General features: G+C 38.8%; 1 protein-coding gene across 6 annotated transcripts in view; it reads right to left on the minus strand.

Moving 5' to 3' along the window:
• PPP1R9A (protein phosphatase 1 regulatory subunit 9A) overlaps window positions 1–13023 on the minus strand; it is a 157159-nt gene that overhangs the window by 19918 nt on the left and 124218 nt on the right. For 4 of the 6 annotated variants that reach the window (XM_074864126.1, XM_074864136.1, XM_074864144.1 and 1 more), the window contains exons 9-13: window positions 11484–11713; window positions 10008–10104; window positions 9712–9880; window positions 2077–2234; window positions 1207–1507 (exon numbers count right to left, since the gene is read on the minus strand). In XM_074864126.1, coding sequence (XP_074720227.1) covers window positions 1207–1507; window positions 2077–2234; window positions 9712–9880; window positions 10008–10104; window positions 11484–11713 — 955 coding nt within the window. The remainder of the gene's footprint in view (window positions 1–1206; window positions 1508–2076; window positions 2235–9711; window positions 9881–10007; window positions 10105–11483; window positions 11714–13023) is intronic. The other 2 variants (XM_074864161.1, XM_074864154.1) reach the window with 1 other exon arrangement.

Genomic DNA, 13023 nt, shown 5'->3' on the forward strand with positions numbered 1-13023 from the left:
AACCCTACCTGAACACACAGAACAAATACAATGGCCCTTTCTATTTCCTGGCCTGTAGGAGTTTGACAGCCAAATTAATAATCAATTAAAATAGTATCATTACAACACGTGTTGCCAAACAACTGTTTTAGGATATTTCTACTTTATAGGACTTATTAAATGCAAATTTTCCACTTGAAACAAAATTGCTCTGGTTTAACTTCCATGTACTCATAAGAATCTGGATACATATGAAACCATTGGTTGTTTACTTAATGATCACAACGGGGAAAGCAGGACACCAATATTTATACAGAGATTACTGGGGAAAGCATGACACCAATATTTAGACAGAGATTATTTTTCAAACCTGAATTGGAAGGAGCGACACAGTGGGTGGAATATAATACCCTATTCCTTACACTATAAGGCTAGTCTCCTCTAAATTTTTATCAAGATATTTTTCATACCTCAGTTGGAAATGCAGGATTTACAACTTCACTGATAAACCAATCATACACTCAAGCTGAACTATGAGCTTTATCATGTATTTTAGTTTATGTGACAGAGAATGCAAGGTGCATAGCTAAGAATGCTGAATGTACCTTAGCTAGGTATGACTGCATCATGTTTTATCCAGCTTACACTTAAAGAATCTAAATTAAATAAATAATAATGTGGTCAACCTCCCCAACAAATTACTTGATTTCTTTTTTCTGTAAATGAAGAGTCTCCAGACATTAACCTCTTATTTAATCTAGACTATGCTGCCTCTCAGCAATTAAAAGCTACAATCTGTTATTCTTGCTTTACACTCCCTTCCCCACCCTCCAAAAAAAGCACCTAGCAGTGCCAAAATCACATAATTCAAGTAAGTACACTGTGTTAAGCATGTTTCTAATACAGAAATGTCCCAAGGTCTAATACTTTTGTTTTCTTAAAACAAAATACAAGATTTTCTTAAAGGCAACTTCCCCCTAGCATTTTCGGTGAGTTCTAAGAAAGAAAATAAAAGAAAGGAAGCAGTTCCTGATCTCATTTTATACTTTGTCCTTTTCTTATACCATCGTACAAAATCATTTGTAATTTTTTTACTTCCAGGTAGACAAAAGAAGCTATGACATGATGGCCTCCTAGTTGCTAAGGTCCTTCTACACAACAAAAGTTCATAAAGTAGATGTAAGTGAGCAAAACGATGCATCAATTTATTGTAAAAAATAGTAATACCTTTATCCTGTAAAATATTCCTGCCAGCTGGGTGATGCAAAGGAGATGCTTCAGAGCTGTGCCCAGATTTTGAAGGAGAGGAAAGTGGAGTGTCTCCCCGAGCATGCAGGGAAAGGACACCTCCTTTGTAGTGCTGTCCTTCTTCTTGGTTCTCAGTTAGGTTGTCAAGTGAGATTGCTGCACTGCTAGCCACGGGGGAGAGGGAGGAAGCACCAGAATCTGATGCTGGTGAGGATGCTCTCATGCATAAGGGCAGTGGTGATTTTGAAATGTGCATGGGACTACTGTAACTGTTTGATGGCTGTTGGTATAAGAGATTATAAAGCAGGTTATACCATTTAGTAACCAATCAGAGCAAGGTTTACTTTGAACATGCAATTCTTTTATTAATTGTTTAGCCTTCTATTTGTATGAAACGTTTTAGCAATTCATGCCATTACCTTTTGATACCACACACAGTGCTGTTTATTGGAATTTGCTTTCAGATGGAAGTCAGAATAGGACAAAACAACGAGCGAATATCATATAAATTGTGTTAACAAATTAACAAATAGAGAAATGCACAATTCAAGTTCCTTTCACCTTCTGCATAAATGAAAGGACCCACTCTCCATTATAAAGCACACATAAATCAGAAAGCCCAGGATTCCTGTTAAAAAAAGAAACACAATAAAACCAAAAAACCAGGTGTGCCGACTCAAAGGAGACCGGACTCGCACATGACTCAAGGACATTCATAGCATACTGGCCACAGAGAAATACATACTGCCTGTGCTACAATGAAAGGACAAAGACAGATGATGAAATGACTTACAGGGGCAATCTAGCTCTCCATAGGAAGCCTGAAAAAGAGGGTAGAGTCCTTCTCACCTTTCGTTCAAGGCTGTCCTCTCCATCAGTTGAACTGATGCTATCATACAGCCTTGTTCTAGAAGGCCTCTGCCGCTTGTTCTTCACTGAAAGCTGAGCTCGGGTCTTCAGAGCTTTGGAGTCCAGTCTCTCCGTTTCTGGCACTGCTTCATTGAAATCTGTATGGAAACATGATTCGAAGGTATTTAACAGAAGAATCTTTCACTTCTTTTTCCTAAGACAGGACTGCAGTTGCGAGTGCATGTACTTTGCATGTTTTACTTGTACCTGTATCTTCGTGACTGTTAAAGTACCCATGCAAAAAAAAAGGTTATTTGCATAAACCATCAATAAGTTTATCTATACAGATCCAGTAAGTGCACAGCAAAGAATCAACTGCAAATATTTAAAAATTCAACAAATTGATTCCCACTGTTATGTGAAGGACCACAGAAAAACAGCTCTACTAGTCCAGAAAGCAGGTCCATTTAGACTCCCTCAGAGGGACTTGCATGTGCTTGGCCTGCAGAGAGTTCTCCTTCATTAGGGGATAAAGCAAGAGTCCTCATCTCACTGCTCTCTGACAGACATTTCCAAGCATCTGGATGAATATACAAATTTAGACCCAGGGTACCAATTCATTTATCTCCAGTCCTGCCCTTTTAAGCCACTGGAGAAGGAGGGACTGGACAGCTGCCCCACTAAGCATTTCCCTTGTAACTTCACCAGTTTTGCACGCTGCTCGTATAATTACAGAAGAAATATGTCCTCAGGCTGCTCTACATTTTATCATAATCAGAATGGCTTACAAATTTAAAGAACATGACTTGTTCTCTCCTGTACTGAATGTCCCCCGAAATAACCTTGCACATTATGTGCAAATTATAAGTAAACAAGGTCTGCAGTCAGTAGCGCACAGAGTGACACAGATAGTATCCAAATAATCAGACAACCATTGTGATTGTATTGCTTTACAGGCAGCCTTTCACAGGATTATGAAACAAGTGCTAAACTCATTCCTTTGGACCTATAGTGAAACACGTTGCTTACTCTATCACACCATCCCTCTCAGAGAGGAATCCCAATCCTCTGGATTCTGAGGTCATCTGTTGTTCAAAGTTCTATGTGACAATACAAATAAGGTGCCCCAATTGTTCACCCCAATCCTTCTGCAAGTAAAAGCATCTTTTCATTAGCACCTGGCAGCTTCATTTGTTACTTCCTCCCTTGCTGCTCTGTCCTCAGAACCATTATCTCCTCTTGTAGATTCTTCTCTCTTTTACTCAGAGTTCCTTCAAACTCTTGAAATTTACATAAACTCTGGTAAACCTAAGTAAAACAACTTTGCCAGCACCAGCCATTGTGGTCCCTCATACAAACAGATTGATATGAGTGACCCAACACAAACACAGCCTTGCCTCACTTTCACTTGGATCACATCAGAAGACACTCTGCCAAGCCCCTTTCCTTAAGCAGCAGTCTAGAGGATGCGATCGTTACTGGGATTATCATCACCTACTGCAGTTTTCCGGTTTCAGCTTTCTAACAGCAACAATTTTGGCAAAATTATTAGCAAGGTAGTGTCACAGCCTTGCAGGAAGAACCCATGAGTGCTGAATAAATTTTGACTGCAACCAGCCATCAGCGATGTTGCATAAAGTTTATCATGGCAGTGAAAGTGAAATTAAATTAATCCCCTTGAATCACAGCTGTTCAAGGCAGGAATGGGAAGGCCATGGTCTGTACAAGAGCGAAGGGACTCTGGTTTTCCCTGATTAGAGAAACAACTATATTGTGTGGAGCAGGACATGGACTGTTACATCTGTCATCATCCTGATCTAATGGCTCAGAAACTCCCTGAGAGATTTGCAGTAAGACGGCAGTAATTATCCCAACAAAACCCAACAGGGTCACCAGAAGATCTGGGTGAAAGTGAGGAGATGTACTCTTACTCTCCCAGTTCTTAACTATACAAAGTTGCTGTATTTTCTCAACATAGGGGGTTTGTGGAAATGTCTTCTACCATATGTACTTTAAAATAACAAAATTGGAAAAAACCCCCAAAACCCCAGTGCTGCATTATTTTCATATACCATCAGAGAAGAGCTGGACACTGTCACTCTCATGCTTACTCACTGTTGTCTTTGTACATACAATTTTCTGCTGGAAAAATCATGTGTCCTGGTTTAACCAGGATAGGGTTAAGTTTCCCCAGCAGTAGGGGGGGAGCTCTAGCCGGGTTATTCAGATACCATGTGGACGTCACATCCTGGCGTGGGAGCGCGGGGTGCGTGGTTTTATACATCTGGCCCTCTCACTGCTGTATTGGTAGATATTTTGCTCTGTTCATTGTAATCACTATTACTGTTATTGTTATTGTTGTTGTCTGTTGTGTTGCTGTTGCTCTGTTGTATTAAACCTCTCCTTATCTCAGTCTCGGGGCTTTGTATTTCACTCCCTTTGTGGGGGAGGGGCAGCGGCCGCGTGGTCTCAGACCCTGGCAGGGGCTAAACCATCACATCATGAAAACCTACTTCTTTGGTTTTTAAGGGAAAGCAGTTTCAGATCTTTCCCCTTTCATCTACTGCCCAAACATCATTATGTGATACATGAAAATCGGAGGAATATTTAATATAAAAAACAACAATGAAACCATCTTACCCGTCTAGGTAAAAGCCACCCTATTCCTGAATGTCTTGTGAGCAAAGTATACTAAACACTTCATATATGGATTGCTGCTACAAACAGAGCTAACATAACTGCACTTTTCCTAGCTATTAACCACTCAAATGAAGTCTGAGTATTTCAGCAAATTTAACATTTTACAAAGCTGCAATAAGAAAAAACACATTTCAAAAGGTGTTTTTGCATTTTACACCAGAAAAGGAACAGATTCTTTATGGTTTTAACTTCTTCTGCCCCCAGTCCTCATAGGACAAATCAAATCAGAATGCATTAAATTTATTTACTTGTCTAAGTACTGCATTCATAACATACCAATTAATTAGAAGCTGATCTTAGATATTTTTGCTTTAAACAAATATAAATGGAGACACATTAGCCTCACTGAAGCCAATAACGAAACTCCAATCAACTTGAGCAAAGCTGAAGTTTTTCTCATTGCTTTCCATGCCATCCCGACCTTCAGTCTCAGAGAACGTGATTTCACCAAGGGTGAAGCGACTGGATGACTTGCCAAAATGGAGAGCTCTTGCTCTTCCTCCTGCTGTCACAAACCCCTGGCTCTGAATCCCCCAGGATTTGGACTGCAGCTTGCTGATTCAAATGACTGACCTGGCAGAAACTATCCAACTTCAGTCTGACACTCTAACCTCTTCCCCTCTTGGTCAGTTTTCTGTTTTTTTAGTGAATCAGTGTGTGCACAGAAGTGTGTAAGTGTGGGAAAAGGGCAATGGAAGAGGCAGAACCAGGCGGCTGGACAAAGGCAGGGATGGGATGGGGTCTCCCATTTCAACAGTAATGATCTGTTACATCAGCTCAAACTGTCTTGAAATCAGAGCCACAGGTTGAGTTAGTATGCCAGTAAATTACTGAGGTGTAAGACTCGTTCAAACTCATTTTTATTTTTGCAGATTTATGTTGTCTTAAAGCACTGCAAAGACAGTACCATGTTTTGCTTTTCCTCCTTGTGTAAGAGTTAAATTCTGCATTCAGATGACACTACAGAACCATTAGCATTGTCTGACTTGTAATTATGCTTCTGCCAAAGTACTCAATAGGATAACTGCATGTTGTCATGACTTGAACTGCTTATATTTGTTCTTTCAGGTGTACCACTTCCATACATCCCACCCTTTCACTGCTCAAATTATGCACACTAGCGACACAGCACTGCAAATGGTTATTCACAGAAGTGGTCATATTGGCCTTGTTAAAGCAAAATACCATCCAGGCCCGGAGCTTACTGCTCCCTCCACCCCAGAGCTGGGCTGCTCACACTCAGTGGCATCAACCTGTTGTGCCACAGGTACGTAACCATGGCTCAGCCTGCTGCAAAGAGCTCACACAGCATCGGTAGGGGCTTCCCTCCTTCCATGTCACAGTTGCATTTAGGCTGGGCTCTCATCCCCAGGTCATGTGGATCTGGACCCGAGCCACAACCCACAGACAAACTTCCTGGCTTGCCCTCAGACCTGCCTCACCACCATGAACTTGCCTGGGATCCTGGCTGCCCCTGGTTTCCATCACTGGACCTGTCACGCTTGGGCGCAGTGGGACTGGGCTGCTGTTGGGTGGTCTCTGCCCCAGCTGCGTGTGCTGTCACCCTCAGTCCCAGCTCCTTCTTCTGCAGAGAGCTGCCAGCCCTTGCTGCACACACACCCTACACGTTTCTCTAGGAATCTCCCAACCCGCTAGGGAGCCTGATAAATCTTTCACGTAAAAGTAATAACAGGTTTTATTTTGCTCTTGGAGACAATGTAATTAGACTTTCTTTCAGCAGGTGTTCAACCACTTGACTCCAATGGGCTTCCATCTGAATTATTTCAGTATCGCTGTGGAGAGGGTAAGGGCTCGCCCGTCCTCCCACTGTTTTTCCATTATATAGGCTGATAGATTTCAAAATCTCCTTCTGTGAACTGATGCATCCCTGGGTATCCCAAGGCACCCAGAAAGTACAGCCACCAAATCAAAGCAGCTTGAATGGGCATTTGCACAGAGATGAGCAAATACTGTCAAAGTCAGCATCAGCACTGAACTGTTTAGATTTCAAACCACTGACTCCTTCCAGTAAATAGCTTGATTCTCTACTGCAGACACAGCTCATGACCACTAAACTGGAAATCTACAATGTTTTTCTGGACTCTCAGAATAAATCATATATTTGTAAAACAAATACAATCCTCAGGCTTCTAGTATTCCCTGGCAAAGCAAAGGAAGAACTCTCTGGGCCATAATGGTTTTGATTTTCTAACTTCCACTGATGTTACTGGCAGCCCCTCAAACTCAGTATGAGGTTATGTTACAGCCTGAGGAGTCGTACAGTCTGGCATGATGCTAAACATGGCTGGAGCACCTGCAGCGGTAGGGACAGCTATGCTTGTACGATGCAACCATCAAGTTACATCTACTACTTCTTCCCAAATCTATTACCATGCAAGAATGTAATAAACATCTCAGATCACATTGAAGCAAAAAATGTACTTGGTATCATTTTAATTAAAATACGTATTTTACATAACCTCATTTTTTGAGGGAAGACAGACCTTCAAACTTCAGAATAAAAATTACAGGATGTGGCTGTGTACATGCAGTCCCACTCCACAAACCTAATGCTGGGGCTTGATAAAGAAGTCTGTGCTATACTTGCCAAACAAAAGCCAGAAAAGAGGTTGGTGTACTTGCGTGAATGTCACAAAGACGGCGTGCACAGCACACTGCACCCAGAGGAACTCTGCTCACCCTGCAGACATCGGGGACATCTCCCTTGCCCTTAACAGTTCTTCTGCACATCCATGGGTTTATCAGTAAATACGCTAATTATTAGTGATTAGTACTACTAGACAATGGCAAGTCCTTTTCTTAAAAGGTTTACACAAGGGTGATATGAAGACATAGGCTCTTTGTCTGCGGAGCAAGTATCACTACATTACAGTCTGATACAGAATTCAGAGACTCCAATACAAAATCTACTGGAAAAGGTATATGGAAGTCAAAGAGTGCTACAGCATGTTTAGGGATCTCTTTTATTTTAAAAAAAAGACTTTTTGTCTTGTTAAAAACAGAAATCCAGCCTGGAATCTAAGGTCTAACTATGCTTTTTCTGCTTTCAAAAAATCACTGCTAATTGTCTATTTTTCCTAGCAAATAATTTGTGTTTGTATTCAGGTGGTTAAACTTGGGCATTTAAATTCACAGATCATTTATTCTATCTCTCAGAAGTACTGAACACTGGTAGTGTTTTTCCAGGTGAATGCTTTTGCAAAGAAAAATGGCAGCTCTTGGAAAATGAAAGTTTTCATGCAAATATAGAAATTCAAAAATATATTTTGGAAGTACTGACATGCAGAGTTTTAATGCTACATGAAGAATTTTCAAATTTTTAGAAAGAATTTTACAAAGAATTTTTTTTTTAATATGTAAAAATTCCTGGATTTCAGCTCTTGGGCCATAGATGTGTGTTGACATTGTTACAACAGTTAAGTGTAAACACGATTTTTGTAAGTCAGTTAAAGAAAACACATTTTCCTCTCCTGATGCAAACTATTGAAAGGGTTTCTGTTAACAGTGTTGCTAAGTATTAATTATTTTGTAAGACTTACTGAGTCTCTATGGCAGAAATACAGACTTCCTTGTCAGCCTGAGTGCTTCTCTGAACTTCAGAGATTTCAGTATAATAATCACTTGCTAGAAAGAAACAGCTCTGTGAAGATTTGCGGAAACCAATTCCACAAGGTCTGCATATCCCCCAAAACACTGTTTCAGCAGGACTAGCTGTTTTTTATACACATACTTTGTTAAAAACGTAATTCACGCTGATTTGTTTGTAGAGGAATACTGTTTGGGTCCACACATGAAATAACTGCTAAAGTATCAATTTCAATAAAACATCTCTGTGCTTGCAAGAAATTAATTTATTTGGTAATGCAATGCTTTTTTTTTTTTTTCCCACCAGAGAAATAAATAATATTATAGTTGATTTCAAATGAGTATCTATAAAGGAACGGAGTCTGGTGCTCCCTTGTCAGAATCCCAACACCTCCAACAGCTGATTTCACAGATGTTACTAAACACACAGTAGGTATTGCTCCTGCGCTAAACAATTTTGTTCCAAGGCTGTAGACCTAAAATTTGCTTTAATTCTGCATATAATTCAACAGTGAGGAGCCATTTGCAATTACAGGGCTTTAGCTAAAGCTCTGGAAGTTATCTGTATATTTTAACTGGCACAGCCTGAAAAATGGGAATTATCTTTTCTATGCAAAACAAGTAAAGGTTACAGTGACCCTGCTGACAGCATCTATCCAGATTTCAGTGTTGCCACAAATTGTTTTGGCTCTTTGTAACGTAGAACAAAGTCTTACAAGTCTTATGTTGTAAATCAGGCTGTGCTATAGCTGAATAAGATTTTTAATTGATGTGCTAGTGAAGAATTTGCATTTTATTCACAAAAGGCTCCATCCTGAGAAATGGCGAGTGCCTCCTACGTGGTTCCTTTTGACATCTGTACCAAGGTGGGATCAGAACCTGCAGAGATCCATTCAAAATGGCAGATTTAACATCGTTTTTCTCATTCTGGTAACTTTGTTCTTGTTTGATCTTTGGTGGTTGGGTAATTAAGGACAGATTTAGGAACACAGGAGAAAACACGAATTTCTCCTACTTCATTAACATACAGAAGCATCAAATTAAACCTAAATGTTGACAGCATCCCACTGAAAGCTTTAAGAAATCAATAATGATCTTTGCTTTATTAGCACTTAGTCACTTCCATTTCTTTAAGAATATGCATTGTAGAGTTATTCTGGGACTCTATATGGCATTATTTGGTATAAACCTGATACAGCTGTCATCAGATACTGATTTTCAGAAAAATAGCAACATCCCTGCATTATGAATTGTTTCTTTTAAATCCTAAATGATAACCATGTTATTTACAGACACATTAATAGGAATTATGGTATGGTTCAAACAAACCTTGACTTAAGCCATCCAGGCAGGACACTTGCTTTGTGTCTACATTTTCCACTGGATCTCTAGAAACTTCTCCAAAAGATGTCTGCCTTTCAAAAATGTTGTTGTTATTGTTAACCTGGCTCCCGTTTTGCTTCATTAGCCTGAAAACTTCTGCTTCCAAGTCTCGTATCTGAAAGAAATACAACACAGTGTTACCTATAACACACACACACATATCTATTAGATATGGATTTCTTCCAGAGTATCAGACAGAATTGCCTCATTCTTCAAATATGAAAGTAAATACTACTACTCACACGAGCTTGTAAGCCTTGAACCTCTGCAAGGTGTGCTTTCTCCAAATCTTCTATTTTCTTTCGTTCAGCTTCCTGGCGTTTGATGAAGTCAAGTTCTCTTAGGGAAAAAAAAGATGTATTTGCTGTCATCAAAGCAATCAGATTCAAACAGAAAATAAAATGTTCCAATACACCTTAAGCTATGCATCAGAAAAATCTGTACTTAACAAAAAATTTATTACTAACCTAGTAAGAAGTATGAAACTGCAATTAGGACAAAACCCTAAACAGTTGCTTAGTCTAAGTGAATATGCTAGGTGAAGATATAAAAATGGTAAGAATAATTTATGTGAAAAAAAATTTTAAAAATCTCATTTGCTCTAATTGATAACCAAACCAGTTCATATCTGTATTTACAATGAAAACATTAGCTTGGTTTATGCTGTGTTCTGTTGTAGGAAATGGAACGAAATCTCTGTTTTATTAGAGTATGACTGCACTCCTTCACAGAAAGGACATCCGTAAGTTTCCAGGTACAAATCTAGTTTTCTAGTAAGCTATAAGGAAATCTGTGATTTTAGGAGTCTGAGATAGTTAAAACCAATGGACTAGATCTTTTACTCATATAAAGCAGAATAACAACAGAAAGGCTATCCAAGCTCATTATAGCTATTCTCCCTATTTCTTTTTATTTTGAAAATCTAAGACATTTGTGATAGAAAGCACACAAGATGTCAGCTAGTTCTGGAAAGTCACAAAATTCCAAGATGAGTAATGACATTTTGACTATCTAAAACCCTTTTTAATGGGACAGGATATTAACTTCTGCACTCCTAGTCACTTGACACTGCTGTATGTTTCTGAGTTTTCTCCTTTCAATGAGTATATTTCAGCAGAAAATGAAAAAGTTGCTGAAAAAAAAAAAAAATGGGGGAATGGAAGCTGTTATAGAAATGTAACTTGCTAGCCATCAGGGAGAGGGGGCCACATGAAACAGAGGGGGCCATGTAATCATCAGTTATCTCAACTCAGCTCAAACATTCTTGGCATCTACAAGAAGAAAAATAAAATGTAAAATGTAACAAAACAATTTTCTTTTTGATGTTACATTAGTACACAGCAGGAGTGAATCCAGCTGACACAATACCAATATAAATTGCTGCAAACTTTGCTAATCAAATGCTTTACTATGATCACTCTTGGTTGTTTGTAATCATATTGAGTTATCTAGTAATTCTGAAACATTCCAAGCTTGAATACTACAGACTGTGTCTTTATTCAGTTATAGTATTATTTTTCAACAATACTAAACTAATACTTGAATACTACGAACATTTTTCTATAATAAAGAGCCTGTGTTTTTCATGGAGAAAAAAAGTGAAAAACAGTGTTTACCTTACAGGTGTTTAATAGTGGGTTTCATATTTCAAAATATATCACATATATGTTTCCTATCTGGCCACTAAGTCATTTGCTGAGCCTGGCGTAGTTGCTTACTTTTGCTGAAAATCCTTGATTAATTTCTTTGCCTTGTTGTATTTCTTCTCCAGAGCCTGATACTGGCTTTGCGTCTCCTTGAGGTGCTCGTTCACTGTGTGACACAAGGTTTGTGCCTCAATCCAGTAACTCTCTAATTTCATCATCCTTTCCTTATTCTCCTCAATGTTCTGCTGGAGTTGGGTCTTCTCCAATTCCCACCTCACCTTCTCATTCTCAGCAGCCTGCAGCTGAACAAAAGAGTTGATATGCAGTCAGTAAAAAGCTGCAAAGTGAAGCCTAACAGTTTAGGATTAATTCAAACAACATGAATAGTGAAAATGAGTGAATTAATAACTATAATAGTAATACACTAGCAGTGAAAAGAGCATTCCAGGACAAAGAAAATGGGCTGATACATACATTATTCTTCCTCATAAAATGAAGTAGAGCCTTTGCTCTGTGTTCCAGTGCAGCCTCTATACTTCTCTGGGTTATACTAACACACTTTAAAAATGTCAATGATGGAGCATTCAGGCAAACTGCAGGGTTATTCAGTCAGCACGGGGGATGCATTTTGCTATATGCGTGTGGCTCAGGTGTTTTAAAACATTCACACACTTCCATAAAACAATTAAATTTCTTATTTTGGGGGGAATCTGATTTCCAGGTTCTATATTTGATTTAAGAATGATTTAGAAAACAATAGGAAAAAAGCCAATTGCATCTAATCTAACTCCCTGCTTTTTTAACGAAATTAGAAATTCTGTTGAATTCTTACAAAGTCTGTTTTCATGTCATAATCTTGCTTAATCCAGAAAGCCAAACAAAAGAAGTTGGAGCATAATTCAAAATTTAACATCGGGTCGTAACCTAGAACGTTTCTTCATTTAAGCAAGCAGAGTTTTGCATCCAGTGCTGAAACTATGCCAGAACTACTACGAGGACAAAGAGAACCTGTTATAAATATATTACTCTTGTTTTCTTTAAACTTGCTTACCGAGTTGTAAGGAGCTAATATAAAAAGGAAAATATGCCCTTACTGTTGAAGATTTCAGGTGGTAATTCTGCCAAACACATCAGCACTGCTGGACTCTTAACGACCAGTGCAGTTCCACTGCTAGTTCCACTATTTGGCACCAGTGAAGCCCAATGACTTTTTCCAAGTGACCTCAAAGAAGTCTGAATTTTACTGCTGAGTTTGTAATAAATGTTAGCTTCTTTGATAGTTTTTTGTTAGATTTTTTTTTCGTGTTAGGCTCCTTACTTCCCAACTGAAGCTAGCTGCAGGTTTCAATGTCTGGTGCTGGATAAAGGTAGGGTTGTTCATCAGCTTGTATATTTTAGCTCCCAGAATTTACAGAAAACAGAAATTGCTTTAAGAACCCTGTTTACTTACCAAGACTGTTTAATGTGCTCTAGGCAGTTCTGCTAACATCATGGATGATACACACACAAAGAAAATAACTTGTTTGCAGTTTTATTAGTAATATACCTAAACTAGCCACATTTTCTTTGGCTCTACTGCAAACACAAAGTAAATAAAGTCAACACAAAAAGG

The sequence above is a fragment of the Strix uralensis genome, chromosome 1 (genome assembly GCF_047716275.1).
Source record: "Strix uralensis isolate ZFMK-TIS-50842 chromosome 1, bStrUra1, whole genome shotgun sequence".
Classification (NCBI taxonomy): Eukaryota; Metazoa; Chordata; class Aves; order Strigiformes; family Strigidae; genus Strix; species Strix uralensis.